A 13,121-nucleotide genomic window follows, 5' to 3' on the forward strand; every position below is an offset into this window, starting at 1 on the left:
TAATGATATCCAATTTTTTTGGTTTGCATTAAGCGATGAAATGTTTTTCTTTTTTCAAATGGACTCACAGGTGACAGCTCGGTGTGGGAGGAGCAGGCATGTGAAGGGATAGAGTGGAGGGAGAGGCAGAATGCAGGACACCCCCTATGCCCGCAGCCCCAAGGGCCCTGGCAGGACCCCAAGACCCCAGTGCATTCTGAGCTCCCCTCAGTAGCTCTGAGAGACCTCTCTTCTACAGAGATTAAGGAAGTGTTAATGCACACAAGGACGTATTATTCTGCAAAGAAGGTATTTTTTCCAAGCAATGGAGGGACTTAAGGATTTAGATAGCAACTTAAATAAGAAAAGAACCAAGGGTCTTTATGAAAAACTACAGTGAGTAGTACAGTTGGTTAAAGGGGATGCCCCAACCTCCTTCTCACCTCCTCACACTTAAAGAGATGTTGTGGGTTGACTTCGTGAACAGAATTGTCAAACATTTTGACTACGCTAACTGAACAGATTCCTGCACCGTGAGAGCATTTCCTCTGAGAACATTCTGCTCTGCACCAAAGCTGAACATGTCAGTGGGCAGGCCTGGTCTTGTCCCTACATTCTGGATTTCCTTTTCTTCCTGTCTTTCTCTCCCTCCCGGTGAAATGTCTTGAAAGCATGAAATTTCCACTCCACCCTCATGTTATCTTTTCTCTCTAGTTCTTTGCTTTGGAATTAGCCTGCAGAATCGAGGGTGAGCTGAGTCTCCCCCAGAACGTTTCCTGACACTCCTACTGCGCCGGCGGGCCATAACCTGTCCCTCCACCGTGATCATGGCTGACACTTGGCTTGCTTGGGTCTCGTTCAGTTCTTTATCTCTGCTGAAGCTCGTTTGGAGGCGACGCTTCTGAAGATATACTGCCTGAACCTTAAAAATCTCTTCTATTTATTCAGGTTGAAGCACAGAAGTTATTTGGGCACTGAGGCTGAAGATGGTTTACACAGATGTCTGAATTAGCCAGAAAAACACATTGTTCTTATCGTTAACATTCCTACTTGCCGTCGTAGAAGCATAGTTTCACATAGTTTCAGCAGTGCAACCACAAACATTATTCACATTCCACTCTTAACCCTCTCGTTCCTTTTCTGTGAGGCTCTTCTTGAAATTCTAGAACTTCTGTTACAACAGGGGTCCTAAATGACCCTTTTGGAGGGAGAGCCCTATTATAAAAATAGAAAGGAAATTCAGTTTTAATATCCTTCTGATTTTACTTGCTTAACGTTTGCTTCCACTCCAAAATGGGCATAAATACAAATGCTACGATATTTTCACCACTTCTTTAAATGCTTTTTTAAAGGGAACTTACAGTTTTCCGGAGGATGCCCGCATGACGACAGTCCCTCTTGCTCCACCATGATGCCGTTGGACTAATGGACAATTGAGTGCTGTAATCCTTTAAATAGCAGTTCAAAATGATTTAGAAAAGCTAAAATCTGTCTTGTAAACCCCAGAACTTGTCTCAGAAATCTTGCCTCGACTGCTTCCAAAGAATGATGCAACATCATTATTTTCCTCTGGGGAAACCTGTGAAACAGGTCTCTGAGGTCCATCTAATGTGTCAGAGTTTTAATTGATTCTCCACCAAGTCTATCCACCCCATAATAGCAGTGCTAAGCGCAGGACGTGTTTTACGGGAAGAGTCACCCTGCGCTTCATCTGCTGTTGCAAAGCAGGTAGACTATTTCACAATGAAAATAAACCTGTTTCTTGCCCTGAGAATTTTGTCCTGAAGAAGTGTGCTCTGATAATATGCACAGTGCAATTCCTGACAGCCTTCACTCAGCACTGACGTGGTTCTGGGGGAAATTTAGTCACTGTTCCTCGCCAGGTCTAGAAAAACAATTTTCTTGAGAAGAGGGGTGCCACAGAGCTGTGATCCTTGAGTTCACTTGCTTTTCTCTTGCTTCTCCGACCACACGACGGGAGCCATCCACATCTCCTTATTCTAATCCTTCCTGTGCGTTATCTCATTTGGTTCTCACGATAACATTGTAAGGAGAGCAGGGCAAGTATCATTATTCCCATTTTACAGATAAGAAAACTGAGTCCCAAAGAGCCTTGCAAACTACTCAAGGAACCACAGATAATAAGCTCCAAGCAAGGACCAGAAAGCAGATACTCTTTTTAGTAATTACCGTCTTCCTTGGAAAGCAGCCAAGACTGCTCTGTCAAGAGTTGTTGCAGCAGAATTTCTGTCCCCCAGCACAATTCGCTTATTCATTCAATTAACAAACCTTTGTAGTGAATATGAATTTTGGGGCTCAAAATTCAGATCTGCAAAACAAAAGTGGCTTTATTTTTCTAGAACTTCAATTAAATTCTCTCTTGGGCCCTCATTCCTCCTGGTGGCAGAAATCTGTTAATTCTAGGTTTTCTCAGCTGGCTCAGGGATTCCCCCCTCCTCCTTTTTTTTTAATGGTTGTATGTAAGTCACGCCATTGGAAGGGGTGTGTGCGTGTGTGTATGTGTCTGTATGTCAGTGTGAGACGGAGATGGAGGAGCCACATGGCTTTCAGAGCACTTCTTCCCACCCTGCCTGCTGTTGAAATATGTCATCCATCTGGTTTTCCAACATTTGGTAAATACTGGCATCCTTGAGACATCTGCAGAACTGCTGGCTTGCTTTCTTTCAATCAGCTTCTATGTCCCCCTGTAAATGTGAGGGACATTGGCGGCTCTCCTGAGCTTCTCTGAGGATCTGGGAGAATTCCATAGGGCTATCTCAGGCCCTCTTGGTCTAGCCTTGTCATATGTTGTTTTCATTCTGAAGCTGCTCTCTCCTATCCTGCTGGGTATGGGCATGCGCAGAGAAGACATCGTCCCCATCTCCTCAGGTACCACCTTGTGTGAGGCCAGGGCTCCTCCACTCTAGGATTTAACAAACCAACCTGGGTATATCTCATATCCCTAACTCAACCATAGCCCCTCACTTTTGGTCTTAGCCCAAGGGGAGGAGGGCAGGATGAGGGCCATCATCAGGGACACGCGCCATCACCTAAGTGTCTTGCGGTACTCTCCAACTCTCTCCTCTAGAGCAGGTAACTTTTACTTCCTCTGGGTCAGGAGCTGGGGTGGGAGTAGGGGAAGAATTAGCCCACTGGGTATTTACCCAGATCTATTGTTTATGCCAGGAACTCAGCTTTTGAAGATCAAAAGCTAAGAGTCAACTAATTTACTTCTGTTTTGCTTGCTGTCCCTTTTCTGAAGGAGTGAAGTTGGAATGTCTTGGCTGTCTAGGCTGGGGGAAGAACCATGGGGTTCAGATGCCTTGTGTGTGTGTGTGTGTGTGAGAGTGAGAGGGGGAGAGAGAGAGAGAAAGAGAGCAAGCGAGCGTGAGAGAGAATCTGTTAATGCCTCCTAATATTATCCCACATTTATTTGCCTACCATGATTCAGATTCTCTGCCAGATGGGGGAATACAGCAACGAGTGGGCAGGACCCCTCACTCAAAATGCTCGCAGTCTCGTAAGAAAGGCGGAGAAACAAAGGTTGGCCCTACAGTGAGATGCACCATATCAACTAGTGCACTGGTGCTGGCGGATTGGAAGGATGTATAAGGTGACACTGCACCTTGCTTGAAGACCTAAGCAAAGGCTTTACAATTCTACAATTTCCCTATTATCCAAGCTATTTGGTGCTCACGATTTTGGATAACTGATCTGAACTAAGATCCGAGTGGAAATCCAAAGGAAACAGTAATAAACCAATTATAATTTTGTATCTGTGATCTCATTGGATCTCCCGCACCTCAGTGAGAGCTAAGAGCGTCATTCCCGGCGGCCCGTATAAAGCGAGGGTGCTCAACAGTCTCTTCTAGTCACCCTCGCATGCTGAGAAACATCAGTCTGGCATCATGAGATAATTTGAACTTCTATTTCTGTCTCTCAGAAAGCCCTGAAAGAGATTATGTTCATTACATAGAGTAAGTCCGTCCTCTTCTTTCATCTTCTCTTTTCTCCTCTTCTCTCTTTTTTTCTTCCCTTCCAATTTATCCTATCTCTCTCTCTATCCCTCCACCCATCTACCCATTTATCTATCCCTCCCTCCATCTATCCATCTATCTATCTATCATCCATTCATCTGTCTCATATCCAGCTTTGCTCTTTTCCCAGCCCAAACTCCCAACTACAATCCGTCAAACTGAGCTGGCATAGTCTTTTTTTTTTTTTTAAATAAACATTTTCTACCACTTCTTGTGTGTTTCCTCTCTTTCACTTGCTCCTTTCTTTCGTCCTCTCCTTCCTCCAGTCCAGTAGCAATCTGTCCTTTTTAATATAAATCTAAATATTACCTTGATCTACATAACATCGATCTGGGAAAAAGACTTGATGGAGACCTTAGCATGCCAGGGGTGGGGTGGTGGGTTGACGGACCAGGAAGAAGTTAGAGCCCAAGGAAGTAAAGACAGAATTTTTCTTAGTGGATGGAGAAGGTGAGGAGGTGTCACTACTGGCAAGTATATTTTTTGGTCCCTGTAAACCGTTTTACACATGGAGAAACAGAGACCCAGAGAACAAATTAAACTGCCCAAGGTCACACAGCTGGTGACAGAGATGATGTAAGTCTGGATCTTCGACATTGAGTCTAGCGTCCTTTCCACTCACAATGGAGTCAATTCCTGGTTCCTCTGTAATTCAAATAACTAAGATCCCTCCCTTGCAAAGCAGGAATGGAGAAGTCAGTCGATGGAAGAAAAACACAAAGTCTAAAGTGAGAACCATGGTTTCTTGGCTCCTTGATGTGGAGATGGTAACGACTACCTGCTGCCAGAGTGAGGCAAGAACCAAGAGAGGTGGCGAGATGCAAGGAGTCAAAGGCGACGTGTGTTAACAGTGCTGGAATCGTATGGGTTCCAAAGTTCGTGTGTTAAGTGTCAGCCATAGGGAGACCTGAGAGATTTTGGTTACAGCTGAGGAAAAACATGTCAAACAGTCAAAAAAACCCAAGTACTATTTCCTGGTTACATAATAACACATGGACCTTGTAAAAAATTAAAATACAGAAGTAAATAGCAGAAGGTCAACAGTTTATGTAGTATCCCAAACCACACTCCTATGAAAGTCAAAAGAAAATTTTCCGTATTTTTTCTATGCAAATACTAAAATGGTGGTAGAATAGTAAAATATCCCTCACAATTTGTATGATCTCAATTCTTTAAATTTGTTAAGGTTTATATAGCCCAGAATGTCGTCTGTTTTGGTGAATGTTCCATGTGCACTGAAAACAAGTGTATATTCTGCTCTTGTCGGGTAGCACAATCTATTAATGTCAATTATATTAAGTTGGTTGTGAGTATTGTTCAGGTTTACTATATTCTCACAAATTTTTTGTGTACTTGTTTTATCAGTCACTGAGAGGGAAAGGTTGAACTCTCCAAGTCTGATTGTGGATTTATCTATTTCTCCTTTTAGTTCTAACAGTTTTTTGCTTCATGTATTTTAAAGATTTGTTTTAAGTACATGTCTTTTAGTATTGTGACGTCTTCTTGGTGAAGCGACTAAATGACCTTTTCAGTACTATGTAATATTCTTCTTTATACCTGATAATACTCCTTTTTCTGATGTCTACACTGTCTAATGTTAATATAGCCTTGTTAGCTTTCTTTTGATTGGTATTTTCAAGGCATATCTTTCCCCATTCTTCTACTTTCAATCTACCTATGTCTCTATATTTAAAGTGGGTTTCCTGTAGACAGTATATAGTTGGGTCTTTTTTTTTTTTTTTTAATCCAGTCTGATGACCTCTGTATTTTAATTGGTGCATTTAGACCATTTACATTTAATGTAATTATTGATAAATTTAGATTTAGATCTACCATATTATTACTGATTTTCTGTTGTTCCTCTCACATTTTTGTTCCTCTGTTCCCCCTTTCCTGCCTTCTTTCAGATTATTTAACTATATTTCATATTTCATTTAAATTTGTCAGTTGGTTTTTTGGCTATATTGCTTTGGATTTTAATTAATTAATTGTTTGCTGTAGGGATTACAACATACATGCCTGAACTTTTACAGTCTACTTACCTTTAATATTTTGTTACTTCAGAATCTAGAAACCTTACAATCATATAGATTCCTTTATCCTTACTTCTTATGTTATAGGTATCATATTTAGTACAGCCACATACATTGAAAACCCCACCAGACAATGCTATAATTCTTACTTTCAACAGTCATATATATTTTAAAACTCTTAAGAGGTGAAAAATAGTATTCTATTTACCCAATTTTTTACCATTTTTTCCCCTCATCTTTCATTCTTGAAGTTCCAAGTTTCCCTCTGGTATAATTTTCCTTTGGCCTGAAGAATTTCCTTTGGTGTGTGTTTTAGAACCTGTCTGCTGGTTACAAATTCTCTCAGATTTCCTTCATTTGAGAATGTCTTTATTTCACTTTTATTCCTGGCAGATATTTTCACTGGAGATAGAATTTTGTGTGATAGTTCTTTTCTTTCATCACTTTAAAAATGTTCAACTGTCTTCTGGCCTCCATCTTTTATGATGAGGAATCAGTAATCGTTTGAATTGTTGTTCCCCTGGAAATAATGTATTGTTTCTCCCTGGGTTCTTTCAAGATTTGTCAATACGTTTTCTGTGACATTTAGTAGTTTTATTATTATGTGTCTGGGCATGATTTTCTTTGAGTTTACCTTCTTTGGAGTTTACTAATTTCCTTAAATCTGTAAATTAATGTCTTCCACCTAATTTGGGAAATTGTGGCCATTATTTCTTCAAATGTTTTTATATATCAATCTCTCTTCTTTTGGGACTCCAGTGACATGGATTTTTTTTTTTTTTTTAAGATTTTATTTTTTCCTTTTTCTCCCCAAAGCCCCCCTGGTACACAGTTGTGTGTTCTTCGTTGTGGGTTCTTCTAGTTGTGGCATGTGGGACGCTGCCTCAGCGTGGTCTGACGAGCAGTGCCATGTCCGCACCCAGGATTCGAACCAACGAAACACTGGGCCGCCTGCAGCGGAGTGCGAGAACTTAACCACTCGGCCACGGGGCCAGCCCCTCCAGTGACATGGATTTTAAACGTTTTGATGTTGTCCCACAGGTCTCCATGGCTCTGTTCACTGTTTTCAGTATTTAGTCCTCCTATTATTCAGATTGGATAACTTCTATTCATCTATCTTCAAGGTCACTGACTCTTACCTCTGTCATCTCCATTCTGCTATTAAGTCCATCTAGTGAATCTTTTACACCAGATAATATATTTTTCAGCTTTAAAATTTCTATTTGGTTCTTTTTATAATTTCTATTTCTCTCCTGAGAACATTTACCTTTCCATTCATTTCAAGAATGTTGTCCTTTATCTCATAGACCATGGTTATGATAACTGCTTTAATGTCTTTGCCTGATAATTCCAATATCCGGATCATCTAGGAGTTGGTATCTTTTCATTGTCTTTTCCCTTGAGAGTTAGACATCTTTTTCTTTTTTTGCGTATGCCAAGTAATTTTGGGTTGTATTCTGGGCATTGAAAATACTATGTTATAAGACTCTGGGTTGTATTAAAATCCCCTGGAAAGTGTTGATATTTACATTTCAGCAGGCTCCATTAGGTTCAGATTGCAAATTCTGTGTTCCCTTCTGTGCGTGGTTGTTCCAATGTTAGTCTGATTTTCGAACTGTTGCTATGGAGCTTTGGATCTGTTTGTGCTACTTAGGGATTTGTTTGTGCTACTTATGGGTTAATCTGAGACTTGGGTGGTGGTTTAAATCATAATTCATTTCTCAAAGCCTTTTCTATGTTGCTTTGGGTCTGTTCCGAGTGTGTACAGCTCAGAGTTAAGCCTGGGCTTTGTGCTGTTTCATACACAAAATTAGGAAATTCCTTTCCTGGCTCGCTCATCTCCAGGATTCTTCCCTGTGACCCAGCTCACAGAGGATCCTTCCCTGATCCATTGCTCAGCAAAATGGGGTTTGCTTAGAGTCTTATCTGCCTGTATTCTTGCTGCTATAGCACAGCTCCATGACTGGGACCTACCCTCAGGGCAAAGAAACACGAGGAAAAAAATCTAGGAATTCCTTACATGCTTTCGGGACTGCAGCGGCCTCTTTCCCCAATTATCCTGGTCAGAGAAACAGAGGTCCTATTAGAATTTCAGCTGTTCACACCGCCACCACCTAGTTCCATGACTGGGGCTTGTCTTCAGGTCAAAGCTACGAGGGAAAAGGGTGAAAGCCTGGGAAGCTTATCCCTGGACGGGCTGCTGCTCCAAGTTTTCACTCCCCTTCTCTATCTGTCTGCTTTTGTTTACTTTTCAGCATCCTCAAGCAGTTGCTTTTCATAGCTTGTACATAATTTTTAGTTGTAATTAGGGATTAGAGAGAGGTAGGCTGTCGTGGGCTTTTTCCATCTTGCCTGGCACCAGAAGTTCTTCTAATACTGTTTAAGTTTCATCTTGTAACTTTTAAATCTTTGATCCTTCTGGAATTAATTTTGGTGTAAGGAATAATGTAGTGTACTATCATTATTGTTGTTATTATTATTATAGAAATCTTTGGGAGGAGAATAAATCAGGAACCTTAGCGGGAAGAGTAAGGGATTTTCAGTTCGATCAGTCTGGGTTCAAATGGCTCCACCACCTGCAAGTTTGTGACCTTGGGCATAACCTCTCTAATCACAGTTTTCTCACTGGTATAGTGGCAATAATAATAGTATCTGTCTGATGGGATTGCTGTGAGTATTAAATGAGATAATGCTAGTAAGGTATTTTGCACAGTGTCAGGTGCCTGGTAGGGACTTAATAAAGGGCATTTATTGGCCATGATGATGGTGATAATTATTGTTGTTACATAAGTAATGAGACAAAGTCATCACACTCGTGAGTCAGGCACACTGAAGGCTTGGGGAGATGTTACTGAGCCACAGTACATACTGCAAACCACAAAAAGCCGCTCTCTATCCCAGAACACGTGTGGGGTCTCAATCAATGAGCTGGATTTGTGTTTGTAGGATCGGGAAATGTGACTTGGAAATGGAGAGTGGTGTAGTTAACACCATTCATACCTCCCTCAGTTGAAGTTAGTAGACAAGAAAAATGAAGAATCCTACATTTTCTAAGATAGGGTTTTTCAAAGTGGGATCAGGATCACCTGGGACACTTGCTAAGACGCAGAGTCTTGGGCCCCACTCCTGACCTAATAAATCAGAACTGTGGGTAGGGCGTGGGAATCCAGGAACATTTAGCAGGCTCCCCAGGTAATTCTGTGCTCCAAAATTTGAGTCTGGCTGTGGGCCAGAGCCCTGGAGAGAGACAGAGGAAAGAGACACAATGTGCCAGGGGTGGAGAAAGACACACACTTACATCCCATGGACAACCAGAATTCAATACGGAGGTGCTGTGATGGAGATACGCATCAGGCATAAATGGATGGCTGAAGTGGGGGCAGTAAACTCAGTTTGGGGAGATCAAGAAATGGCTTCTGGGAGGAGAGGTACTTGGACTGAGTCTTGTGGAGAGTAGTCATTCATTAGGAAGAGGGGACAAGAATTAACAGGGAAAGAGGAGACTGAGACTCACAAAGATGAATAGCAGGGTATGTCCAGGGAGGTGCTGGCTCAGTGTTGCTGGAGAGGGACTGTGAGGTGGTCAGTGGCCAATGTTCCCACAGCAATAGCCACCTCACGGAAGACCCTGTGGGCTGTGTCGAGAAGCTTGATCAATGAGGAAGCATCCAAGACTGGAAGCAGAGGATGACTTGATAAGACTCTCATTTGCATTTTATAAAGTTATTTTTTCAAGACGGAAATAGCTTTGTTGATTTTTCTGACTATAAAGGTAATGCGTGCCAATTGTGAAAATAAAAAAGATAATTCAGAAAGCTGTAAGGAAGAAAGTAATCGTCACCTGACATTCCAACACTCAAAGAAAATCTGCAATTAACATATTTGTGTTTATCCTTCTAGACTTTTCTCTAGGTGGGTGTACATCCACCCACACACACACATATACAACACATTTTTAAATGAAGTCATTTCACGCATGTAGTGAAATGCTGCATCTTAATCCTTTTTCACTTGACAATATTTAGTGGACAACTTTCTCTGTCAATAAATATAGATTTGTACTTTAATCGTAATTTCTAATAGCTCTGTTCCTCACTTCTGGCCTCCTTCCCACTCTTTCTCCAGGCTGTGGTCCTCTTCCCATTTGGCCTCACTCAGTCTCAGCACCAGGATCCGTCAGGCAGCTGGAACTGCTCTGTTGTAGACATTGATCCTGGTGGGGCTTCTGCGATGGTTAATTTTAAGCGTTAATGTGATTGGGCCATGGGGTGCCCAGACAGTTGGTTCAACATTACTCTGGGTGTGTCTGTGAGGGCGTTTTTGGATGAGTTTCACAATTAAATTGATAGACTGAGTAAAGGAGCTTGCCCTCCCTAACATGGATGGGCCTCGTGCAATCCACTGAAGAACTGAATAGAACCAAAAGCTAGAGGAAGGGAGAATTCACTCTCTTTGTCTGTCTTCTAGCTGGAACATTGGTCTTCTCTGGTCTTTGGACTCAGACTTGGACTGGAACTAACACCGTTGGTTCTCCAGAGTCTCCAGCTGGTCACCTGCAGGTCTTGGGACTTCTCTGCCTCCATAATCGTGTGAGTCAATTCCTTACGATAAATCTCTTTATATATACGTTTATATGTATGTATGTATATTTAGGTTCTGCTGCTCTGGAGAACCCCAATGCAGCTTCCTCTCTGCATTCTTGGTCCTCCACCTCCTCTGTGCCCAAGTCCCTTGCTTTGTCCCCTCAGTCATAGCAACTTGGTTTTCAGAATGCTCTTCCTGTCCTATCACTTACCTGCTTAATCTTTCCATGGCTCCCTATGGCCTTCAGGATGAGGTCTGAGTTTTCCTAGGCTGACCCGGGGAGCTGTCTTGTCAACCTCTCCAGCCTTCTCTCCCATCACTTGCAGCCGCCCCTCCCTGACCCTCGTCCCTGATTTACGGCACGCAACAGAGACTGCTTATATTTCCTGCTTCTTGCGTCCCTGCCATTGCTCCTGCTGTTCCCGCTGCCTGGAATGCCCTCATCCTCCAATGTATCTGGCTCACTTGGCCAACTCCAGTTCATCCTTTAAGACTCCACTCAGCCATCGCCTCCTCCAGAATTATCCCTGACACTACTTAGCCTGGATTAGCTGCCTCTCCTGCTGCTGCAAGAATACCGTGTTTCTCTCTGTTGTTTCTCCCAACAGGTCCTCTTACAGTCACCTCGTGCGTGTCTATCTTCCTCATTGGATTGTGAGCTCCTTAACTAATTTAACTTTGCTTTCTTAGACCCTAAACGTAATTGGTGCTAAACATATATTTGTTGAATAAACAAACCCAAGTCTTTGTGGAGGGGGCTTCTCATCACCAGCTGTCATACTCCTCTCGTACCACCTCCCGCCGTGGCTCAGTTCTCTGCCCTGTAGCTCCTACTTGGGTGCCTGCTGATCACCCCTTTCTGCTGCCTGGATGGGCACCTGGACCTTGAACCTTGTTTGCCGTGGCTTGTGGTGCTTGCTCCTGCCTCTGCCTTCTCTCTTTTACTGACCTTCTGGATTGCGCTCACATGTCTAGTCCTTCCTATAAAACAATGACCCCTGTCGCCTGGGTCTATTTGAACTCCAAGACGCAGCCCTCTCCGTCTGGTCCATCTTGTCACCTCAAAAAACCCCTGTCATCTCCAAATTCCCTGCTTGTGCTTCATAGACGTTGTTAGCAATTTTATTTGATTATAATAATACCTTGATAACAGTGTTTTTTATCATAAAATAACAACAAATCTGTGTATTTGTGTGGCTGTGAAGTTTACAAGGTGCTTTCACACAATTTATTTCATTCAATCCTCATAACAACCCTGCACAGTGGGTTATTATCCTCATTTTACAGATGAGGAAACTGAGGCTCATAGTCGTTAATGGACTGTTTGAGGACTCATACCCAGGGAGTGACAGCAAGGACCTTGGCTGAGATGTTTTGACTCCAGGGCTTTGAACTTTCTGGAGCTCATCATGGCATTAAAACATTAGATGTATTTGGGGAAAAACAAACATATCTGATTATAAGCTTAAAAACATGCCTTCTCCATATCTATCTTCTGTACTCCTGTTAGTATAGTTTTATTTATTTAAATTAATTAATTAATTTATATATTTTTTAAAGATTGGCACCTGAGCTAACAACTGTGGCCAATCTTTTTTTTTTTTCTGCTTTTTCTCCCCAAATCTGCCCAGTACATAGTTGTATATCTTAGTTGCAGGTCCTTCTAGTTGTGGCATGTGGGATGCAACCTCAATGTGGCCTGATGAGCGGTGCCATGTCCACGTCCAGGATCCGAACCAGTGAAACACTGGGCTGCCGCAGTGGAGCGTGCAAACTTAACCACTCGGCCACAGGGCCGGCCCCTAGCATAGTTTTAAAAAAACTTGAATTTAGGTCATATTTCCCCCCTGATTACAGTGGACCCTGGTCCCTCACCCAGTCACATAGATTCTGTTCAACTCCTGACCTCAGTCTTACCACAGGTTTTAGCAATCTCTACCATCCGCCGAACTCCAAAGGCCAATGGTGGTCCATGTCCTGGTGCTCTTTGATCCAACCTATCACTTCCTCCCATTTGCCTTTTGCCTGCCCAGTAGTTCCCTCCCATCTAGCCCAGTTATCACCTCTGCTCTGGACCCATTTTTAGCACATCCCATCCTTACTCTTCCTGCTACCTCCTTCATGGTGTCATTGAGTGAGTCACACAGTTTTGTCCCAGCACCTCTAACCATTTGTGGTATTGTTTTGATTACCTGTCTGCCTCCCTCTGAAAACCTCTATATTCCTTCAGGGTGAAAAGGAGGCCCAAGTTCTCCTGTGTTTATAGACACCACGTTTAGCACAAGTCCAGCACAGAGTAAAAGACAGCATACGGTTTTGAATGGACAGACACACGGATGGTTGGACAGATGGGTGGATTCATTTGAATGGATGGATAGATGAATGCAATAGTGACTTCAAGTTGTCATTTCAGACCCAGGTCTTCGATCAGTTAGAGTGCGTTTCTTCTCCTTTCTCTATTTTCTCTAATGACAAATTAATTAAATCT

The 13,121-nt window shown here is 42.5% G+C and overlaps 1 protein-coding gene across 2 annotated transcripts in view; it reads right to left on the minus strand.

The window, feature by feature from the left end:
• Nucleotides 1-1,637, minus strand: part of PTPN3 (protein tyrosine phosphatase non-receptor type 3) — a 141,526-nt gene extending 139,889 nt beyond the window's left edge. The window contains exon 1 of one of the 2 annotated variants that reach the window (XM_070594954.1): nt 1,341-1,637. In XM_070594954.1, the coding sequence (XP_070451055.1) occupies nt 1,341-1,389 (49 nt within the window). In that variant the 5' untranslated portion in view covers nt 1,390-1,637. The remainder of the gene's footprint in view (nt 1-1,340) is intronic. The other variant, XM_070594959.1, reaches the window with a different exon arrangement.
• Between the last annotated feature and the right edge of the window lie 11,484 nt (nt 1,638-13,121).

This window comes from Equus przewalskii, chromosome 26 (genome assembly GCF_037783145.1).
Source record: "Equus przewalskii isolate Varuska chromosome 26, EquPr2, whole genome shotgun sequence".
NCBI lineage: Eukaryota > Metazoa > Chordata > Mammalia > Perissodactyla > Equidae > Equus > Equus przewalskii.